Source organism: Calonectris borealis, chromosome 3 (assembly GCF_964195595.1).
Source record: "Calonectris borealis chromosome 3, bCalBor7.hap1.2, whole genome shotgun sequence".
Lineage (NCBI taxonomy): Eukaryota > Metazoa > Chordata > Aves > Procellariiformes > Procellariidae > Calonectris > Calonectris borealis.
This window is the reverse complement of record NC_134314.1, coordinates 50708601-50730471: the sequence shown is the minus strand read 5'-3', so window position 1 is coordinate 50730471 and position 21871 is coordinate 50708601. Positions and strand designations below refer to the sequence as shown.

Sequence of the window (21871 nt, the reverse complement as noted above, 5' to 3'; positions counted from 1 at the left end):
TAAGATTTAGTTTTTATTTCTCATTATCCTACTCTGATTTTGATTGGCAATAAATTAAATTAATTTTCCCCAAGTCGAGTCTGTTTCGCCCGTGATGGTAATTGGTGAGTGATCTCTCCCTGTCCTTATCTTGACTTTCAAGCCTTTCATTATATTTTCTCTCCCCCGTCCAGCTGCGGAGAGTGATAGAGTGGCTGGTTACTAGTGGTGTTCCTCCAGCGTCAATACGCCAATGGCCAGTGCCATTTAACATTTTTATCATTGACCTGGATGACAATATGGGACACATACTTGTTGGGGTTTTGGATGATACAAACTGTGGGGGTGAGCAGTTGATATGCTGGAGGCCTGAGCTGCCATTCATAGCAATCACAGCAAACGAGAGGAATGAGCCAGTGGAAAAATCACAGAGTTCAACAGAGGCAAATGCAAGCTCCCATGCTGCAGTGAAGGCTGAGCATATACTGGGCTACTTAGACACAGTGTGGCCAGTAAGTCAAGGGAAGTGATTGTTTCCCCCCAACTCAGCACTGGTGAGGCCACTGGTAATTATACTTCTTATGGAATCAGAAAGACTTTAGGATTTTTACTTTTTTCCCCATCAACGCTAACATCCATCCTCCGATTTTATATGCATCGTATGCTTACTTTTTTTCCTGAGAAATCAGAGTGATTTAACAACGAGCTCATGTAACAATTGTTGTACAAATACAACAAAGATAAAAACCAGAAGAACTCACATCCAATATTGATTTTAAATTCACTAAAAAGTCTTTGTAAATTTAAACCTCCTTAACACACTTCATTAATGCAGAAACAAAGATATCAGAGCTTCAGAACTGGTGTTATCAAGACTTTATTACTACGAAATAATCAGAGTGAATTCTCAGTGGAATCACTGAGAAAAATTCTTTCCCTGGGTAAAACTGCTGAAGATCATCCAGTCATACCACAAAACCAATTTTGTCTGGAATAGAGAAATCCTGTATTTTATTATAGATCAGAAGTATTTCCTTTCAGAAAGCTAAGAAAGAAACCATGGTCTAGGTCAGATGTAATAGATACACAGGTTTCCTGAGAATAGCAAATCACTTTTCTGAAGCCGTGGTGACTTGTATGGGCAGGGAATCTGGCCTGCTATACCCGTGCCACACTTAGCACTCTGTTATTCATGAACCCTTATGATATTTGATACTTTATTGCAATAGTATGTCTGGTTTCATAAGTTAGCCAACAGACTAGGTTGTAATGAGTATCTGTGGATGACCGTGTCTAACTCAGATGCTTGCAATTATGCAATGTAACATAGAAAAGGAATTAAATCCTTTTTGAAAGGATTTTAATAAAAAGCTGTCCAGCAAGAAGTCTTCTTACCAAGGTATAGAAGATTACTTGTGGATAAACGGCAGTTAATGCTGGTTTCAGTTCTGGGAGTTCCTGAGTACCAGGTGACGCAAGGGTCCTTAGTGTCTTCCGCTGCCGAGGACTGGACTGCCCTTGTCTCAGAAGCTGACATCCCAACAGCATTAACAGGAGGTTTCCATTCAGATTAAGGGTGAAACGTCTTCTTGCCTGAAAATAAAAACAGCACAGGATTATTATATTATCCTCCTTATATTTTTGTTTTACTTCCTGGCCATGCTATGATTCAGCACTAAGTTAGTGGTGATCCTTGGTCGTAAACAGCTAAATTTATGTATCAAACATAGATGGAGCCAATCCTGTCACATACTGAGATAGTACTGACAAAGCCATTAACCTTTCTTTCAGTATTGCCAACAGAAAAAATGGGAATCACCGAAAATCATCGTCCTACTGCCTTTTGAATACCAGGCACTCCTCTTCGATAAGTGACAATTCTTGACAGAGTAAGTATTACTTAGTTAACATGCAGAGGGGTGAAAATCTAGCTAAGAGAACAAATGGCTGTTGGCACTACTAATATACTACAAAAGAAAGCTTATGATCTGATTTGTGTTCATAAGAAATCTCCATACATACATATTGTGAAATTTTTAAAAATGGTATTTCCCTCCCTCCTCGCTAAGACCAAGATGTCTTAATGGGGCTACGACAAAGTAGCAAACAGAGGAAATTTTGTTCAAGATGAGTAATAAGCAGCAGACTTAGAACTAGGAGTCCCTAATGTCCAGTCACTTGTTTTAGCAATAAAAGATTCTTTTGATAGTCTGAAATATGAGCTAGGAATTTTAAGTTATAATTAAAATAGGAAATCAGCAACGTAAAACAGTTATCTATGGTGAGGGAAAACTAGGACAGCTGTCAGCCAGCACGCTTCAGTTATTTAGACAAGAAAGAGTTTAAAAACAGTCTAGAATATTTCCAAACCTATTCACCTATTATAGAAGGCAAATATTAGTAGGTGAAGAGTGCATGAAAGGAGAAATATATCCAGGTAAGAGTGATTTTTTGCTTCCACAAACATATAAATTAAAATTGTATCTGGAAAACATTAAGTGCCATCAGACGTGGTACTTGTATCTTGTAATATTTCCAGACAGTTCTCAGATGAATGAATCAGCTTCTCATGTAATTAATCAAATTAATTCTTCACTGGGAGTAGGCAACAATGAACTATTTAGCTAGATATAAATAGCAGCATTATGAGTTTCATTTGACTCTTACTCATTGTTGCATGTTAAAAGGTGTACATTAATGATGCTCACAATCTGGTTTTGTTTACATACTCAAAAGACAATAGCTAAGAAATTAAAACAAAATATGTTTTGCTTTCTATTGAAAGCTGTTAGGGAAATGAAGGGATAACATCAGTAGTGATTGCTGATCAGTTCCTAATAAAGCAACACTGGAATAAGTTAAGTTCCACATATCTTTGTGTGTTTTGCCATTGATTTAAAGGAGTCAGGATCTTACACAAAAAGGAGCCAGGCCTGAATAAAAGGAATTTTTTGTCCACCTGTCAGAGTTCTTTGTTAAACATATGAATGATCCTTACTTTGTGTATATGTAGGTGCCATAAAATACCAGTTCTATGAAAGCAGCATTAAATTCATTCCGTGTGATCAAAGCAATGAACATCAGTTATCCCAGTTATAGCAAAATATACAGGGAAATACTATTTCACACATTTTATTTCAGGTAACTTTTCAGCAACCAAATGTTGGCATTATTTGCCTTCACCAACATGATCTAACTTTGTAGCTACTCCTGCTTTGAGAAGGGGTGTTGGCCTACAGGTCAGGAAAGGACTCCGAAGGTTCTTTCCAACCTAAATTATACAGTGATTCTGTTTACAAATCTTCATCTCCACTACCATTACACAAAAACAGAACTGCCCACAAATATGTAAACCATCTGCTCCATTTCTCTTATTTCTGTTAGAATTAATGCATCTTTAATTATAATCTTGTTCTTTACAAGCATCTTCACATTCCATATGTACTCACTAACAGGTGTTTTGATTTGGGTGCCATTAGGCAATGACTCACTGTGTGTTTGATGATGACGTTTGAAACGGGGCAATACTGCTTGAGGATCTTTGGAATTGGAAATATGTTTGTTAAGCTCTTCCTCTTCCAATTTAGACTGGTCCATTCTGCCAAGGGATAATGCAACTTGAAGCATTAGATAACAATGTGGAAAACAATCTGCCAAAGGAGGTAATTCCTTTTTTATTGTAGCTGTTTTAACATTCCATCCTAGCAATTATTTTTAATGTTTGGATTCAGATTCATTATTTATAGTCATATTAATAGCAAAGTTGGCATTCACTTCAGATTTACTTTATTTGTTCGGTAGTTACTATCTCATGTATTTATCTACAACCAAGTTCATCTCAGTAGCAGAGCCCCATTTGCCTATAGAACTATTGTCTTTATAATCTCACACAGATTTTACAATGTATCTTGCTGCATCTGTGTCTGGTAACTACATCAGCAGTTTGCTAGGATGTTTAAATAGGAAGATACTCTAAATAGCAAGCTATCTCACTTTTTAACTTGCTGTGTTTTATTCTCTACTTAGCATCTTGTATCTAGATCCAGCAAAAGACTTGGGCACTCGACTTGGTGCTCAATTTTCAGTGTATGGAGTGGAATCCATATGCCTGAGTCAGGTGCCTATGTTCCTTATACTATACATGAAAGAATAATGCAAAAGTAAATGTTTAATCTGTTTGGTAGTTGTCATTAGTAATCAACAGAATGCTGATTACACAGTCCAGCTGGCCAATGGTGTGCTTCAAGAGCTGTAGCAGCAGAGGTTAAGTAAGAACTCAGGAGGTAAGCACAGGCAGCGTCAAGAATGGGTCACATCCTCAGTATCATACACACTATCAGTATTACGGCTAATAGCAGTGCTGGCAGACTTCCTCCTGCTCATGAGAAAAAATGAGGGAGGGAGCAGTTGTGCCAGTGGATGTTTCTGGGCCATTTTCTTTTCAATACAAGCTGGCATTATCTTTAGTGATGCCGCTACAATGATCAGTCAAACCCTTCAGCGCTACTGAAACAACACTTTCCTATAGAAGACCTCTGAGGAACTCATAGGTGGAAAGGGCAAAGAATAAACATGTAGTTCTCCTTGATTTTCTGTAGGGAAATCCATATGTGCAAAGCTTTCTGAAAGCTTGTAGATCTTGTAACCAGGGCAAAGTACTTTTTTTTTTTGCAGTGGTGCTGGCAGCTCACAGCAGCTCCACTAGTCAATGCATCCTCACCAGACCGGTTTCAACGGACCTGTAACAGCATTAAGGGGGTTCCTTGCAGAAATCCATAGAGAAGCCTGTAGCGATGACCAGTGCTTGTGGGTTGGATGCCTTTGTAATTGTGGGATCAGTTCTGCGCAGGTCTCCATGGAAGCGTCCTTCTGCATCCAGAAGTTTCTGCCATTCCAGGTCTGCAAGCCAGTCATTTCCACACCATCCACACTAGTTAAACTGTTGTGAGTGCACAGGGAATGCTTCTGGAGGAACCCCTCCCCTTCCATCACCTCAGCGTTAGCATGCCCTTTAGAGGTGCTGTCCAATACGTGCACCCAAGGCAAGTGTAAGTTGCCTATATTTAGGAGCGTAAGGGAACTGGTCACTTGAGAGCCTGAAGCTTTTGCAATATAGCACGTGCTGTGCGCCATCTTTTCCTGTGCTTTGGGGTAGAGCATACCAAAGATGACGTTTACTCCAGGTTTAAACCAGTTTGCCTGTTTTTTGAATTAATGCGTCACAAAAACCCTTCGAGAGCAGATAGGGAAATTTTCACTGCGTACGTCCTAAATCACAGAAGTGCCATAGCTAAACTTTCTGCTTATAGAGCATTAACAAAAAAAAGTTTTTTTTTTATAACAATTTATAACAGGGCTTGTGTCCAGAATATTATGTTTTATCAAAAAAAGGTGATCACGACAAGCTTATTTAAACTGGAAAAAATAAAACAAGCTCTTCAGACTTCCCTAATCTTTCAGATGACTGAAAAAATACTAAAACTCCCCAAATCACACAGTTGAATCAGCAACATACAAAATAATTAAAATGCCAGTCTTTGGATAAAATCCACAAAAGCTCAGTAATAACTGTAGTTAGTTCTTGAATTCCTTAAGACACCTTCAGCAGCAGTGACCACTGCATGACATCTGGTGGCCAAAAGCCAGCATAGCAAGAACATCGCACTACTGAAATTGCAGTGTGTGCCATCCACATCAGGTAAAAACACATTTTATCAGTTGTCTTTCAAATGTTAACTGCCAAAATACCAGTTGTAATACATTTGGTACGGTTGTACGTCTTGCCACAGAAGAACGCAGCTTTGACAGCTGCTGGCGTGAGACACATACTAGCAAGGAAGCTACGATACAGATCTTCCTTGGAATTACGATGTTCCCTCCCACCTGGAAAGTGCTGTCCTTCCTGTTTACTCCTACCGAAGCTGTAGGACATCGAGATGGGGATTTGCAGAGCGACAGAATTGCAGGAGATGTTCTTTAAAATGCAGAGATGGAATTCACTGTGAACTTGCACCCACTGGGCCGATTAAAACTGATCCAGAATGATGCTTTGGTATGCAAGAGATGTCCCTGGTGGCAGCACGTACTCCTCACCCTCCTGTGATCATGGCGTAAAATCACGGTGTGTAAAATTACTACATAAAGCACAGGAAAGGAGAACAATGGGGTAAGAGAGAACGGAGAGCTTAAGCGGTTCGATGGTGCTCAAAACCCTCAGAACAGCATTTCAACCCGTGAGCACCCAAAACTTCCAGCACTGAGCTTCGCGGCCTCCTGCGCGCTGGCGGAGGCGCGGCCTGTCGCTGAGCGACTCCGCTGACGCCTCAGGAGCCGGCCCGGGCCCGCTCACAGCTACAGCCCAGCGACGCCCCCCCGCCTCCGGCCCTGACGCTGCAGCTCCAACAGCGCACCTGGGGGAGCACGGCCGGCCGCCTCCTCGCAGGGGGGCGGCTGCGGGACCGACTCTTTCCCACCGCGGCGCCCGGGGCAGCCGCCGGGCTGGCGTCAGGGCCCCCGCCACAAGCCGCCCTGCGACCCCGCCTCCGCCTCCTTCCCGCCCAGAGACCCGCCACGCCCCCGCCACGCCCCTCCCGCGGGCTGCCCCCGCGCCGGTCCTACTCCGCCCCCACCCTCCGCCCCGCTTCCGGCTTCCGGCGCCGGAGCTTGCCCAGCGGGAGCCGGGCGGAAGCCGCGCGGCGGACAGCGCGTGCGCCTGGGGGCGGGGCGGGGGCGCGGCCGAGGCGGGGGCGGGGCCGCGGCTCAGTTCCTGCCTGGCGCGCCGCACCCCCGGCGGGCGGGCGGGCAGGTGGCGCGGGTCGCGACTGAGGTAACGGCTGTCCCCTCTCCCGCACCCGCCCCCGCCCCCTCGCGGGGCTGCCCGGGGCGGGCCCTCCTCCCGGGGGACGCCGCTCGCCCCCGGCGGGCTGGGGCTGGGGCGGGGCCGCTGCGGCCCGCCCCCCGGCCTTGCCGTTGCCCGGGGAGAGCACGCTGGGGGCCGCCGCCGTAGCGCTCCTCGGTCCGGCCCCGTGCAGCGGAGCGCTGCGGCGCCGTGCGCTGCTGATTCACCTCGGGCGGCCGCCTGGCAGGGAGGGGGACCCCGCCGGGCCTGGCCGGGCCGGGCCAGGCTGGGCCGCTGCTGTGGGCGCCGAGGGCGGCCGCCGCCCCGAACCCGCTGGCGGGCATTGAGCCAGCGGGGCCGGCGGGGCGCCCCCGGGTCTCAGCGCGGCTGTGGGCGATGCTGGGACCCGTCCTGGGGCCTCGGTGACCTCCCCGGGCCGGCCCGCGGCCCCGCCGGCGAGGGACCTGCTCGCTTCGTCGTCCCCGCCGCCGCCCGTCCTCCGGCTCGTCTGGGGACACCGGCTCTGCTGGCTGCCCGTGGGACCGGGGCCGCTCGCCCGCGGAAAAGCCGGGGCTCGGGGGGGGGGCGTGGGAGCTGCGGGGTGACTGCCGGGCGGTAACGGGAAAGGTCCCTTTGCCCCTGCGGCTGGGGCGTGACGCAGGTTTAGAAAATGCTCGTTTACACCCAGCGTGTGTTTGTGGCTGGGAAAGTGTTAACTCGGAGGCCCGAACTCACCCCGTCCTTTGTGCACACCGGTGCGTTTAATGCGGCGGTGGCAGCGTTGGTCGCACGTAGTTACGGGAGAACCTTTAACAAGATGTATTTTATTTGGAGTCGTGCTGACTTGTTTCTTTTGGGGGGAGCGGGGTTACAGTCCTAGCTGAAGAAACAAACTGATCTACATGTGCCTCGCTGTCCATTGGAAGAATGACAGATGACAAAGATGTACTTCGAGATGTGTGGTTTGGACGAATACCAACCTGTTTCACTCTGTATCAGGATGAGATAACTGAAAGGGAAGCTGAACCTTACTATGTGAGTATAACGAAGGTAGTCACAGATAGTCCAATGCCATAGTTATGTTTGTTTTCTTCATTCTCATCATGTGTGTTACTACATGTTGTGAGAAAAAAAAAACAAAAACAACTTTTTTCTTCTTATTCCTGGTATGTTCTGAAAGTAAAGTGTATGACCACTCTGTGTGATTCACCTGTCTTTACAGCAGGTTCAAAACTTTAAAACTTTGTTTCACCAGTGAGATAAACTTATCACAGATAACGAAGATCTTAAAAAAAATTATGAAAAAGTCAACAAGTAATTAGCTAAAAGGAGGAGGCTCTGTGTGTACTTTTGGTCAGTTTGTATGTTCTTGGATAGGGACCAGAAGAAGAGAGAGAACTTGTATGTTACCTTGCTACAGAAATAACTTCAGTCAGAGCTTTGTGCAATCTTAAACACTAAGACCAGTCACACAAACTGTGTGTAACACAAACTCATAACGAACACTGGCTCTAGTATTTCTGCTCGTGGACGACTTCTGCTCGTTTTCTTTTCTTTAAATGCTAGCAACCATGAGAGATCTAGCTCAGATGTAGGAAAAGCAGCTACAATGTCTTAACAGTACAGTGCCTGAACTGGCTTGCTAGCTGTTGATAAAAATGAGGGTGAGATGGATGTATTTGAGTTGTAAACTGGAAGGGCTTTCTATAATCGTGTGGTATTTATTTATAGTGTGCTCAGCAGTTTTCATCCTTTCAGCACCTGATAGTCATTTGATTGATAGAGAACGTTAGCTGATTCAGTGAAACTTAAATTTGAAATGTAACAAGTCTGTGGGAGGAAAATCTTGTACTATGAGTTTTCACATGATTCTGAAATCCTTAAAGCTTGTCATATCCCATTCTTCTCTTTTTGAAAATATTACTGGATAGAAATATTTTTTTTCTTCTGTGTTTAATAGCGTCTTTATGTTATCAGTTTCTGATTTACATGTGTTCAGTGGATTTTTGAACCCTAATAAAGCATTAATGCTTTTCGTTCAGTGATGATAGTGCTCATCTTTCTACACTTTAGTTTCACCACTGGTAAAACAGAAGCACTTTTACTTCATGCGGTTGACCTATTGCCAAATGCATTTGAGCTATCTAAAAGTCTCAGACTTTAAATTCTATAGATTTTTATATATAAATGTGATTTAAAATAAATATGTATATATTGTGTAAGAGTTACATGAAAGGTATGAGTTTAAGTAGAGACACATGCAGTCTTGATCTGTTTAACATCAGCATGGAAACGCTGTAACCATGTTATCTTCATGATATGGCCAACTTTCTAAGCCAAGGAGATAGTTTTAAGCTGGTAGGGTTTCTTTTATTTACTCTGCTTAAAGTGTGCACAAAAATTCTCAAGGCTTAATTCTCTATTTCTGCAAAATGTGGCTATTCACAGATCACAATTCTAAAATTTTAGCTTCTTCCTTTTTCAGGTCATGTTGGAGCCGATAATAGAGCTTTGCTTCTTGAAGGGACCAAGGATTTGTAATAGTAAAAGGTAGAACAGCAATCAATGTTTCAAACATTGTTTAGTTCTCATGGTTTCAGAGTGCATCTGCGTTAATGTTTTTGTTCAGAACTGGAGTGCATTTTTGAAGCAAGTCTTCATCCTTTCCACTTACTGTGCCCAGGTTTGCATCACACAGCAGTCTTATAGCCCACAAGCTGAATCACTTTCACGTGAAGCTGAAGCAGAAGATGTGCTTCAGCTGCTAATGGGCATTTAGTGTATGGGATCAAACTGGAGCTAAACTGAAGTAAAAAAACATCAAAACCCCCAAAATTGGAGTAAAAAAAGTATATGTAAAGTATTCTCAGCCCTTGACACCAGCTGTTCAGCTTTATACGTCTCCTTTTATCACACCTCAGTACTTGTTAATATAGATATAACCTCTGTATTCCAGACTGCCTTCCATAAATGGGAAGGCTGCATGGGAAGGAAATACTGGCGTTGTTATGTTAAGAGGGGCGAAAAAAGCTTCTGCTCTGAGGAACTTGCTTTATGAAGATGGAGGAAGCCATAGACCTGGAGGGTGAGGGGTTAGGAAAACAACCCAGAATCTGCGTGATGGATTTCAGTTTGTTGTGAGTGGTGTGGCAGGAGACCCTTGTCTGTTAGATGTATTAACACTGCACAGGAGTGATGCATCCGTGTAGCGCATTGTGGCACTGCGTGGGGCTAGCAGAGCTAATTTAAAACGAGCTTGTCTATCTTTTGGGAAGAGTCGTGACATCAAGACTAAGCAGCTCAGGTAAAACACTGTCCTGTTTCTTCCTGTAGTCAAGCCAGGTAGGTTTCTGCAGAGTTACACTGGGAACGGGTACGTCAGTTTCTTTGGAGTGTTTCCTACAGATGCTTGTGTTTGGAGTGGAAGCATAATTAGGAACAGCGAGTTGAACTATCTTTGTTGCTGAACTATCTGATTTTTCCCTAGTCCTAAAATTGTTATGATTTTTATTTTAAAATGGTGTACCGTGTCTCTTGGCGCAAACAAGAGTTAGAAATAAAATGTGTATGGGAAGCAGAGTACTCATTGGCTGAGATTTGTCAGGTGTAAAGAGCAAAATTACAGCAGAAGGCAGTCCTTAGAATGATATACTGCCCAAGGGACTAGCCTTTCCTGGGCCACTCTTTAAGCTTCCTCAGTGTAAGAAGGGTTGTTTTATTAGGGTTGTCTGTAACAGTGAGCAATGTGAAGCCATGCCATGTTAGGATGCTTTGTTTCTTCATCCTGGATGCGTTGGTGATCAGACCAGTCCAGTTCCTGTTAAATCTAGATTTTTTCTGGTTTATAATCTGTTTTGCATATAAAATGATGTTTTGCTCTGCAACAAAACCTGTGGAGATAGCTGGAGAGGTAGTCTTTTTACACAAAGATATATTGCAAGCATTTACTTAGGCATTAGGAGTTCCTTGCATTTCATTTAACCTCTACAGAAAGCATTCCTGGGTACTGTGATTAAATACTGTAGCAATACGCAATATGCAAAAGTAAGGTGTTGCGGTTTGTGTGATTTGGGGGATGGCGTGTTCTAGCCTACTAGGATTTACTCTGCCTGGTAATGTATTTGGAGATTTACTTTTGTTTTCTTAATTTAATGAGGAGAACTCCTAATTTTACTTGCTTGCACCCCCCCCACCCCCCCGTCAGTTTTGTATAGCTGCTTTGGTTTAAGCTGAGCATATATTAATTGTGTGCATGTTTTTCACAATTTCTTTCAAAGGGCTAGAAATCATATCAAAAGCAGCTGATTATTGTTGTGTCTCGTTTTTAATCAAGAACTAGTACCTGTTTATTTTAAAAGGATTAAATTATTACATTGGGTATGGCCATTGACTTAAAAATTCAGATATAAATATGAATTTTAGTTTTGGGTTTTGTCATGTTCTCAAATGGTATTTTTTTAATTGTTAGTACTGAGCGATTTGTTTGTCTTGTCTTCATTACTGTTGCAATGGTCAGTCTGATCCCAATAGGTCATGAACATCTACTTGGCCCCCCGTTCATGACACGCGGTCGGTGAGCAGTTGCGTTGTGCATCGCCTGCTTTGTGTATTCTGTTTATTGTTGTTGTTCTCATTGTTATTCTTGCTGTTCTACTTTGTTTTATTTCAACTATTAAACTGTTTTTATCTCAAGCTGGGAGCTTTCCTACTTGTGCCCTCCCGATTCTCTCCCCCATCCCACCGGAGGCGGGGGTGAGCGAGTGGCTGCGTGGGGTTTATTTTTGCTGGCTGGGGTTAAACCACGACAGGCCTCTATTAAAACAATTAACATGATTCTCCTGTCAGAGAGATTGACTAAAGCCCAGCATTGGAAATGCTCAGTGATAGCATTTAAAAATTACAGGATTTTTGGAGTAAAAATGTTTTGTGTCAACTGGTGTCTTTCACTGAGTGTAGACAACTAGGATATTAAAATGGGTAACAAAATGAAAATGTCTTTAAACTATGCTTTTAAAGGTCTCACTTAACAGCTTTAGTATACTTGTAAATCTCTAGGATAAGTAAAGCTAGAAAAGAGATAGAATTGGATCGTTTCATGTCTCCCATGGAAGGGGAAGACCGAAAAAAGAGTTTGGTAGATGCTGCAAATGCTCAGCATCTCTGAAAAACAGGCAGTCCCTGTTAACCTGATTAACTGTTGGGTTTTGTACTCCAAAGAGGCCCATTGGGAGTGCTGGCCACATTCTGTTAAATTCAGTTAAATGCTGTTTCGTTATTGTCTGTCATCTCTAATTGTGTTGAAATAGAAACTGCATTGTTCTTCACTACTACAATGTTCTTCAGTTCTCCACACTACAAACTGAAGTAAAATATTTTACAAAGGAAGTTAATTATGCAGTTTAAAGGGTTATGTCAAACATTCTTGCAATCAATAATGCTTTACTATATTTATCAATTCCTGCATTGTGCCACATGCAGGATGCTGAAAATTCGCTTTTGTAGCAATCCAAATGCATCTCGTATCAGAATGTATCAGCATTAATTTAACTGTAAATATGACACAGAAATAAAATGAAATTATTACCAAAAATATTTGGGTTTGATTGGAATAGCCTCAAGTGCCTCAAGAACAATCAGTGTAGATGTGGAATTAGATTAATAAAGGATAAGATTATATTGTCATTCAAGTCATTGAGTGTGTACATGACTTCATTGAATTTATTGAGATCGTTCACCTTTTAAAACTGAAGGTTGTGTTTAATTACCTAGCTGAATTACCTAATGAAAGAAGGTAGAAACAATATGATCATGGTATTAAGAGCAACAGATGGAAAACGAAAACCATATGGTACATAAAAGATCAAGTGTTAACTGACTTGATGACTGTGATAGTGGTGAGTCTTGATCTTTTGTAGTTTTATATAATCCTAAAATTTAGCAGTTTCACAGATGTATGCAGATCAGTAACCTAACACAGCATTATCTAAAAGACAAATCCATTCTCTTTCATAAGAACTTACTCTTGATTTACTCTCCATACTTCTTCTTTGTGAATCTGATATTTATAAATAAATTCTAGTATCATGGCGAAAATATTATCTAATTTATATATCAAAATGTGGTCTAATTGTTGGAGAGATTCTGGAAGAATGTTGTGGCAAAGATCAAGTTTTCTGTCAGGCAAAATATATCTTTACATAGTTTGGGATGTCTGTACCATAGACATTCACTTAAGGCCTAGCATTATCCATACACTATAAAGAAACTTTTAAGAAATAATACTGGTCATGAGGAACACTGGAAAACGTTTCTCTTTCTCTAAATATGCAAAATATAATTTATTTCTGTATATTCCTTAGACCCATCTATTTTATTAATAATTAGGAAATGAAAATAACTTTACAGGATGAATAAGATTCATTTAAAATGTCTGCTCCAAAGCTAAATGTTATTTTACAGGGAGGTTAATCTCTCCTCATTGGAATACTGAAAGGCATGGTTCGTTAAAGCTTATGGACTGATTCATCTTAAGGAAATGTGCTATACAGTCACCAGTCAGTACACTGATTGATGCAGTCTGCTTAACCACTCTTATTAGGCATGAGAGTTTAAAAAAAAAAAAAGGAGGGGGGGGTTGCAAATAAAAATAACACAGCATTTGGTTTTGGATTGTGCATAACATTACACTTAAGAAAAAAAGATAGTATACCAGAAAGCTGTAAGAAGGTGTCTTGTTTCAACTGATAAAATATAACAGTTTTCTTTCTGATTTTCGTAGCTGGGCAAAGGTTGAATAGTGGAAGAATCATAGTAGTCTTGACTAACATGTTGAATTGGCAAACCCAGTGCAAAGAAAGTGGAAATTGCCAGCTATTGGAAATACAAAAAGCACTTGGAAACCAAACCCTTCGGCAGCTAGTTTTCATTCTTTTTTTTTTTTTCTTAAATTTTGTGGGAATTTCCATTTTGAAATAATAGCTGCCCCACACAGTATCTGATATACACAGTTGCTCGTTATATTCAATAAGAAATTAGAACATGTTCCTATCTGTTCATATGAAAAAGGTTAAAAACTTCATTCTTTGGCCTGCTTAAATACAGAAAAGCAGAAATTAAATTCCACTCTTTTCCCTCCCACTACATCAAAAGAATCAAGGACTTATTTTTTTACTAATTTTTTTGTGTTAGTGTATTGGATACTGCTGTTCTGCATCTTCTGAGTACATAATTTTATAGCCTTTCATTGACCATTAATAAGTAAAATGTTTAAAAGACATCTTACCTTAAAGGGGGGGAAAAAAGAATGCTGACTGAATTTTGGTTATGAAAATGCATACTTGTTACAGATTTTTATTAATTTAGTAAATTTTATGTATGCTTAAAGCTTCTATAATTTTTTTCTTTCAGTTGCTTTTGCCAAGGATAAGCTACTTGACACTGGTAACGGACAAAGTGAAGAAACACTTTCAGAAAGTTATGAGACAAGAAGAAGGTAGTGAAATATGGTTTGAATATGAAGGTACACCACTGAAATGGTGAGTTTATTTAACTTTGTACCTTTACTCAATTTATCATGTAAAGAGTTACCAAGTTCAACACAGTGTCAGTACTTTTCCTAAACTAATCACTCCATTGGGTTTCAAAGATGGCAAAAGAAGAAGAGGGTAAGAAAAGCATGTTGTTTGGGAAAAACAGAAGAAGGTTTAATGTTGAACATATTTTTGATTATTCTGCATGTACTTACTATATGTATAAGGCAGAGGTTGTGCTGCACCTATTGCTTTTGTTCTAGTTGTTACTGTAATATGAAATGCCTATGTTCTTGGCTTTACCGTTTCTTGCAGTAGAATCACCAAATAAATCTTTGTTTAGCTTATTCTACCTTAAAAGATGCCTAATAACACAGATAGGAAATACCATTTCTGGAATCTGAATGCAAACAGGATATATGCTTAAAAATAATAAAACGTGTGTAACTTTCACCTTTCACTGGTGTGATATGTGCTTGCACTGTAAAACAGATAATCTAATATTGATGCACAGGCTCTTGTTGAATTCAGTTAGTTCAACTTTATTGAACTAATTGCTGGTGATTCTATTTTTGTTGTGTCATATGGCCTATTAAAAGTATCTTTTTTTTTTTTTTTTTTTCCCCTGAGAGGTTGGGGAATCAGGCTGACATTATTTCGTTTACTTAGTTTTCATAAATACTGTTCATCAGATTTTGTTTCTTTCTATTTCTGGCATAAAGAGTTTTAAAGAAAACACTTTCAGAGCTGCAATGTTTGCTAGCTCTGTATAGATAGCATCAGCTCTCCAGAAAGTATTTAGTATTTTGAATGCTGAAGAGATTTTGGATCTCTTTTTATTTCCTGTATCATAATAGGGAAGAACCAGTGACTGTTATAGCTTCTTGAACCTGGATTGTCTTGTGATTAGCAAGCATCACATCACGGAGTCCCTTTAGACTTGGTGATGCAGTAGATCTCTTCTAGTCTTTCCTTTCTTTGAGACCAACCTAGTGTAAACCTTGAAAATGTGTAAATAGAAAAGCATAAAAACTAGCTTTTTTCACTTTTTCAAAACTGGCTGGCAAAACCAGTTTTAGACATCTATTTAAATTATCTGGAATTTAACAACAATTGGTTTCTTGGTGTGCCATAGTGACCCTGAGTCATGGATACCATCTAAATGAACAGCAAGGTACCAACTTTGTCCCAGTGTGTTCATAATCTTAGGTAGATAATGGGAGGAAACTTTATAAGTTTTCACTGAAGTTGTAACAAGAAAGGAAAGAGAGGCTTTTTACTGCAACCAAAAATAGATCTGTATTTTCTTTAAGTTTTCAAATACCATGATGTTTAAACTAGAATTTTTTAAAAAAAATAAATTATAGAATATAGGTATAGAGTAAAAATATCTTAAAATTAAGTGAAGAGTTAGTAAACTCATTGAACATTGAAATGAAAATGAATAGTGAAAATGAATCTCTTAATCAAGGCTCTGATCTTTCAGAAAATCTAACCATATTCTGCCAGGAACAGCTCCACTGATTTCAGTGGAATTGCTTTTCTAAGGAAAATGCTATCTGCAAACCATTATTTTAGGAGAGTGGTAATCCTCTAAATAGCTGAAGCTTGTTCCAGGGAACCCCCAAATACCAGAACTGAGAATTAGATTGTGCTAGTAGTTTGTAGAGAAAGAATAGTGAGCATTAATGCTTAATCTTTTAAAATATAACTTCTGCATTCAGAATCAAATAGAACTCGCTAATAATATTGCTTATTCTAATTATTTACTTTGCACTGTGAGGTCATATTGCTTACAGACTGTGCGGTTTCATACCTGGTTGCAATGTAGTGTCTTTTCAGCTGCAGCTCTTCTGTTTTCCAGTGAGATCTTGGAGGAAGTCTGAAACAGAGTTTCATCTTCATGGTCTGCAGCACTCAGGCCAGGCTCCTAAAGGAAGATGAAGCTCTCCAGGTCTGGAGTTACAGGGGCCTGGGGCCTCCCACTGAGGTTGTTGGGGCAGGGGAAGATGGTCTCCTTGCCTGCAGGAGGTGTGTGCTGGGGGAAGGTCTGTGTCACCAAGTTAAGGAAGAGGTCATCAGACTCTGCAGCATGAGAGACTACAAGAGGAAATGGATCAAATATTCTCAAAGACCCTGCAGCTACAGGAGCCTAAACCTACAATTACATTGAAGGAGATGCAGGCAGAATCTGTGATTGTTGGATTGGAAAATACTCTCCTAAGATACGGAGGGGCTGGAAGCTTGTGGCTTCTGGCAATAGGAGGAAGGCTCCTTCTCCACCTGCATTTCTGTAACTACAGGATAGGTTCAGTGCTCTGGCTGCAGGTGAGGGACTGAAAGCTCTGTCCAATGATGCGTCTGAGGTGACTGAGCCTGAACTGTGCAGGGACACCAGGAAGAAGTGGCGAGTGAAATCTAAGGTCTGTATTCTGCTTACTCTCCTTTATCAGTCTCTCCAGGATCTTGAACTCTGCCATTTCAGTCACTACAGCCAAAGCTGCCACTCATTATCACATCCAGAACTATTTTGTCTTGTAACTAATAGATTCAGCTGCGGGTCAGCTCTGGTCCACCCAATGTCTGTACCAAGAAATCTTGACTACTTGCAAGTAGTCAAATCTTGACTACAAGCAACATCATGTTGCTTTCCAGCAGATGTCAGAGATTAACAAGAGCCAGGGTCTGTAATGCAGAAACCTCTTTAGTTTTTTAGACTTCATCTACTTCCTTGCCTGGATTGCATGATCTGTAACAAACTCACTATGATGTTGCTGTTACTAGTCTCCTCTGATCCTGAACCACAAGATCTCAACCAACCTGTTGTCTGTCCCATTAAGTTTCATACATCTAAGCTGCTCCCTCACATGGAAGACAACTCTCTTCCCTCATCTGCCCTGCCTGTTTCTCCCGAGCAGCTTGCGTCCATCCATCCACAACAGCATTCCAGTTGTAACAGCATTCCAGTTGTACAGGCTGTCTCACCATATCTCAGGTAGCCCAACACTGTCACAGTTATGTCACTGCATGTGGAGCTCTAGTTTCTCCTGCTTGTTTCCCAAGCTGTGTGCATTTATGTACATACACTTGTGGTAGACTCTCTTCTACCCTCTTATCATTTTGAGATCTCCCTTGTAGCTGTCACCTTTCACCACTTGCTTTCCACCCATGTTCATTAATTTCTACTTGTCTGTGGGTATTCACAGCCCTGTTTATGATCTAAAGCTCTCCTCACCAGGATGGCCAACCTGAAGGCAAAGGTGCTTTTGCCCCCCTTACGTGGGTTCCATCTCTCCCTAGCAGTCCTTTATCCCCAAAGAGTGTCCTGTGGCTGTAAAAGCCAAGTCCATGTTGTCACACCAGCTGCACAACCAGTTATTGAGCTGCAGTTATTGACCAGCATTCACGCCTTTCTGAGCCTTTCTCCTTCAGTGGCGAAATTGTGGAGATGCCATCTTGCCCCTGGAGCTGTATAGTCACTCTTGATACACTCAAGGGTTCCCTCGTAGTCCTTACAATTTGTGCCCATGTGGTTGAACAGCAAGGGCTAATAATCCAAGCGCAGGACAAACCTTGCCAGTCTGTCTGCAACTTCTTAACAAGCAGCAAACCTCCGCAGGTAGCAGGTGAGATTGGCAGATGGGGGAGGGCTCTATCCCCTGTAGGAGGGAGTCTGCTACTGCTATGACTGCTTCCTCTTGGTGTGGTTGTGCTGTTCAGGCTGTTCTGATGCTTGCTCAGAACTTCGAACCCCTTGACTGCCATTGAGGAACTGACTGCAGGTAGAAAAGGAGCCTGCCTTCTCTTGCCAGAGGTCGCAAGACACTGGTCTTTCCCATCTTGCAAGTCTCCATTCACCACTCCAATGACTGCAGATCCTTTTTCTGTGCAGCTGGGAGTTCAGGCTCTCATCTCTGCAAGGTCTCAGTGAAGAAGCCATCAGTCTGCTTTTATCTTCCCTGATGCTGTGCAGCCCACTGACCTCCTGCAGCTCCTTAACTTGGTGACGTGGCTCCTCCGCTAACACACACCTCTTCTAGGCAAGGACATTTCCTCTCAGGAGAGGTCCCAAGCTCTCCTGGCAGCTTGAGACTTGGAGAGCTGCATCCTCTCTCAGGAGCTCTGCCCGAGTGAAGGCCTCTGATGGGCCAGGGATGGTTTCTTCAGCAGGTGCTAGGGGACGACACTCTATAGTTTGTTATTATCCTATTTGAACACTTGCACATGGCCTTCAGCAGAGTTTGTCCCCTTTCTGTGGGTTGTACTCTAGCCCTAGTTGCATAGGTGTCTCTCTAGTACCAACTGGATGGATGCTTGACCCTTCCTTATCAGGAATCGGTGGAAGACAAAAGGTCAAAGCACCATTTGATCAGGCATAGTTGCCATATTGTTTGAAAATGTTAGCGGTTGCTTAAAAGATCTAAGAAAAATTTATTTCCTACTGAATACTAAAGGTAAGACAGTTCTGGAGCATAAGATTTTTTTGTCCTGGATTTATCAGTTCATGTGACATGTCTTACTGAATTACCACAGTAAATTATTCTGGTCTGAAAACAACCTACCAACTCATGCTGTCACTTTCTGTCCTGGGTTCAGAAAGGAATTGTTAGAAAAGGAGTAATTAATTTTCCTTACTGTCCATCTGTCACTTTCGAAAGGATTTTAAGTACTTAACGTAGTGTTTTCCAGGACTTGTCTCTCACTCTGAAACAACCTTCTGTATAATAATAATAAAAGCAGTAATAAATTGACAGTGGCTGGAAGTCAAGGTGCTGTTATTCTTCTATAGGTTGAAGACTTTCCAGAACCAATCATTATTCTAGCAACTTGTAAAAAAAGATTTGTGGTCTCTTAGACATTTGCTCTTTGATATTTTTCCCATTATTTCCTCTGAGAAAGTTCTGCACTGTCCTTGGCTCCCACTCTAGTTAAGAACAGTTTGATTTCAACAATCCAATAATACTTTTTCAAAATTAAACCTTTCTGGGCTGGATGTTTCCCTTAGCTGTTGTTCTGTTTGTTTTCTGTTTTCTTTTTTTGGGGGGCAAATCTTTAAAGGCTTTCTTGGGTTTTTAAATTTTTTTTTTTTCTTAATTCTCCTGGTTATTGTAGGTTCTAGAGAGCATTTGTGTATTTCTTTAATTGCAATGCCTATTTTTCAAATAGAAGTTCAGAAACAGCATTGCAGCAGTACCACTGGAAGCAAGGTCTTTAATGAGGGAATACTGGCTCATAGCACAAGGTAGATACACACTTGAGAATGGAGTGAGGTAATGTTGGGGTTTTTTTATTCCATGTGCAGATTGGCAAGTCCTCTTTTCTTCTCAACTGCTCTCTTTGTGCCTCCCTCAATTCTCTGTCCTGGTTAAGAAACCAGGTTTTATTATGAGGGAAGTAAAAAGAATAGCTTTAGTATTGTTATATGGAGTGCTATTGTTTCCAGACTGTTAAAAAAGGCTTGTAACTGTATCTCAAAAATAAGTGAAACACAGCATTATGTACAGGCATTACTTAAGGCTTCTATTGGCTTCAGATTAAATGCCAGTGTGTGAGAACTGGAATTTGAAGCAGGACATGTCTTATCTCTCAGGATTACTTCACTCCTGTTGTGAGCTTTATTCTTAACGGAAGGCCGCACTTCTGAATAGAAAACGATTTCTCTCATGGTCTACTGTCTTCATTAATCTCATGTGTTCTGCTATGGAACAAAATGAATTTAGGGCTGGCTTCTTTCAAAATAAAAACCATCTAACAATTGTGGAGAGCACAAGGATTTTACTGAAGAAAGCTTGAGTACATGAACTTCATCTTCTAATCTAAACTGGGTAGAAAATATAGAGGAAGGTCAAGAACTGATGCTTTTTTTTTTTGGTAGCTATCTATTTTGTTGTTAAATTGAAAGTAACTGAATGTCATTGTTTGTGTTCATCTAATTATCAAGGGAAATCTGATTTTTATTACTTAGTGTACCTGGAAAACCACTCTCTTATGGAACTCTTACTGAATCCCTGTTGAAGTACTCAAGATATGATTGGCAGTTAGTAGTAAAAAGTCTTAGTGGTAAAAACTTGAGCATTAGCAGTGAATCGGGATTAATCTGGATATGCATTATCTATATTCTTTATTCCCTTTGTCAGGAAAACACAGTTCTAGATCCTTTCTTGATATTTCCCCCTATTCTTTCTTTTAAGAAGTTACACATGCAATAGGTAAGTTCAAGAATTGCAGTACTGTTTTGGTTTGGTTTTTATTTTGCTGTTGCAGTAAGTTTGCCTTAGCTCTGGGGTTAGCTCACCCGTAGAGGGTGCTAAAGCACTGTTGTGTGAGAGTTTAGCAGGTCAGGAAATTGGCTTGGCACAGGTGCCTTTAGAGCAATGCTCTCGGTTATTGCTCTCTGGACTTTCAAAACTTATGTACGTGCTTGGCTCTGCGTCCTGTGATCAGTCCCATTTAATTCAGTGAAGCTACCGAGTTTACAGTTAAGTGTGTGTTTATCTCTTTGTAGGATGAAAAGCTATTAAGGCTCTTTTAGTTAAGATTTTTGAAAAATAAGAGAATGGAGATTAGCATGCTGAATGCAAAAAAAAAAAATTTTATCGAAAATCTTGCCAGTGTCTGCTTGTGAGAAAATTGCAGAAAGACGTTTTTAGAGTGCCTGTGGAAGTTTTGTGTATGTGATATATATTCCTTAGATTGCTGGAGGCTGTATCTTCTGATGAATTTAACGGAGACAAAGCTGTAAGACAGAAGTGAATGTTTGGAGGAAGCAGCTTCTTTGTGTAACTCCTTTAATCCAGAATACCACTGAAACACAAAACTCCAATTAATCTTTTTTTCCCTCCCTTTCTATTCTTCTTAATTTGATAGTAAAGATATAGAGTTCATCTTGATCTATCCTCTTTCAGCCCTTTTACAGATAAGTTATTTTGTCACTTATTCTCTGCAATTGACATCAGGCAGGTAGGAGAGGGAAGAGATGTTAAGGGTCAATGTGGTATAAACCCATGGCATTTAAATATCTGAAAGCATGCGTACTTTTCTGTCAGACCAGCTATTCCTACTATTATCAAGCTTTTTAACTAAAAATACTGTTTTGAAGGATTCCACAGGGCAGCTGTAGGCCACTTATGCTGTTGCAAAATTAGCACTGTTTTGTGGGCACAGCTTGGAGACCGCTGGTTTAGATATTGAACATGTAAATGCCAGACTTGATTCTGCCAGAAACTCAGTCATTTATACCTGCCTGTATAACTTTTCTGAGCTAAGGAATAATGAATGTTAATTGTGGGAGTCGATTTTTTGTTTTTTTCATGTAAATGCAGGTATGTTAACTGTTGTATGTAGAATTAAATGCACAGCTTTTATGTTCATTTAATATCTCTTAATTTTTAGGCATTACCCAATTGGTTTGCTGTTTGATCTCCATGCATCAAATACAGCCCTTCCTTGGAGCATCACAGTGCATTTCAAGGTAAAATTGAAATACACCTTTAGTTAAGAGCAAGTGAGTGTGGGATTACATGAA

The 21871-nt window shown here is 41.0% G+C and overlaps 1 protein-coding gene across 13 annotated transcripts in view; it reads left to right on the top strand.

Annotated features, from left to right (window-relative positions):
* The first annotated feature begins 6705 nt into the window (after nt 1-6705).
* The window catches only part of ATG5 (autophagy related 5), an 80995-nt gene continuing 65829 nt past the window's right edge, over nt 6706-21871 (top strand). For 7 of the 13 annotated variants that reach the window (XR_012672965.1, XM_075145585.1, XM_075145591.1 and 4 more), the window contains exons 1-4: nt 6726-6805; nt 7692-7852; nt 14225-14352; nt 21739-21817. Coding sequence is in view for 12 of the 13 variants with exons in the window: in XM_075145585.1 (XP_075001686.1) it covers nt 7745-7852; nt 14225-14352; nt 21739-21817 (315 nt within the window). In the remaining variant the exon portion in view is untranslated. Of the gene's footprint in view, nt 6806-7312; nt 7573-7680; nt 7853-9302; nt 9368-14224; nt 14353-16210; nt 16378-21738; nt 21818-21871 lie in introns of those variants that run through there. The other 6 variants (XM_075145588.1, XM_075145586.1, XM_075145587.1 and 3 more) reach the window with 6 other exon arrangements.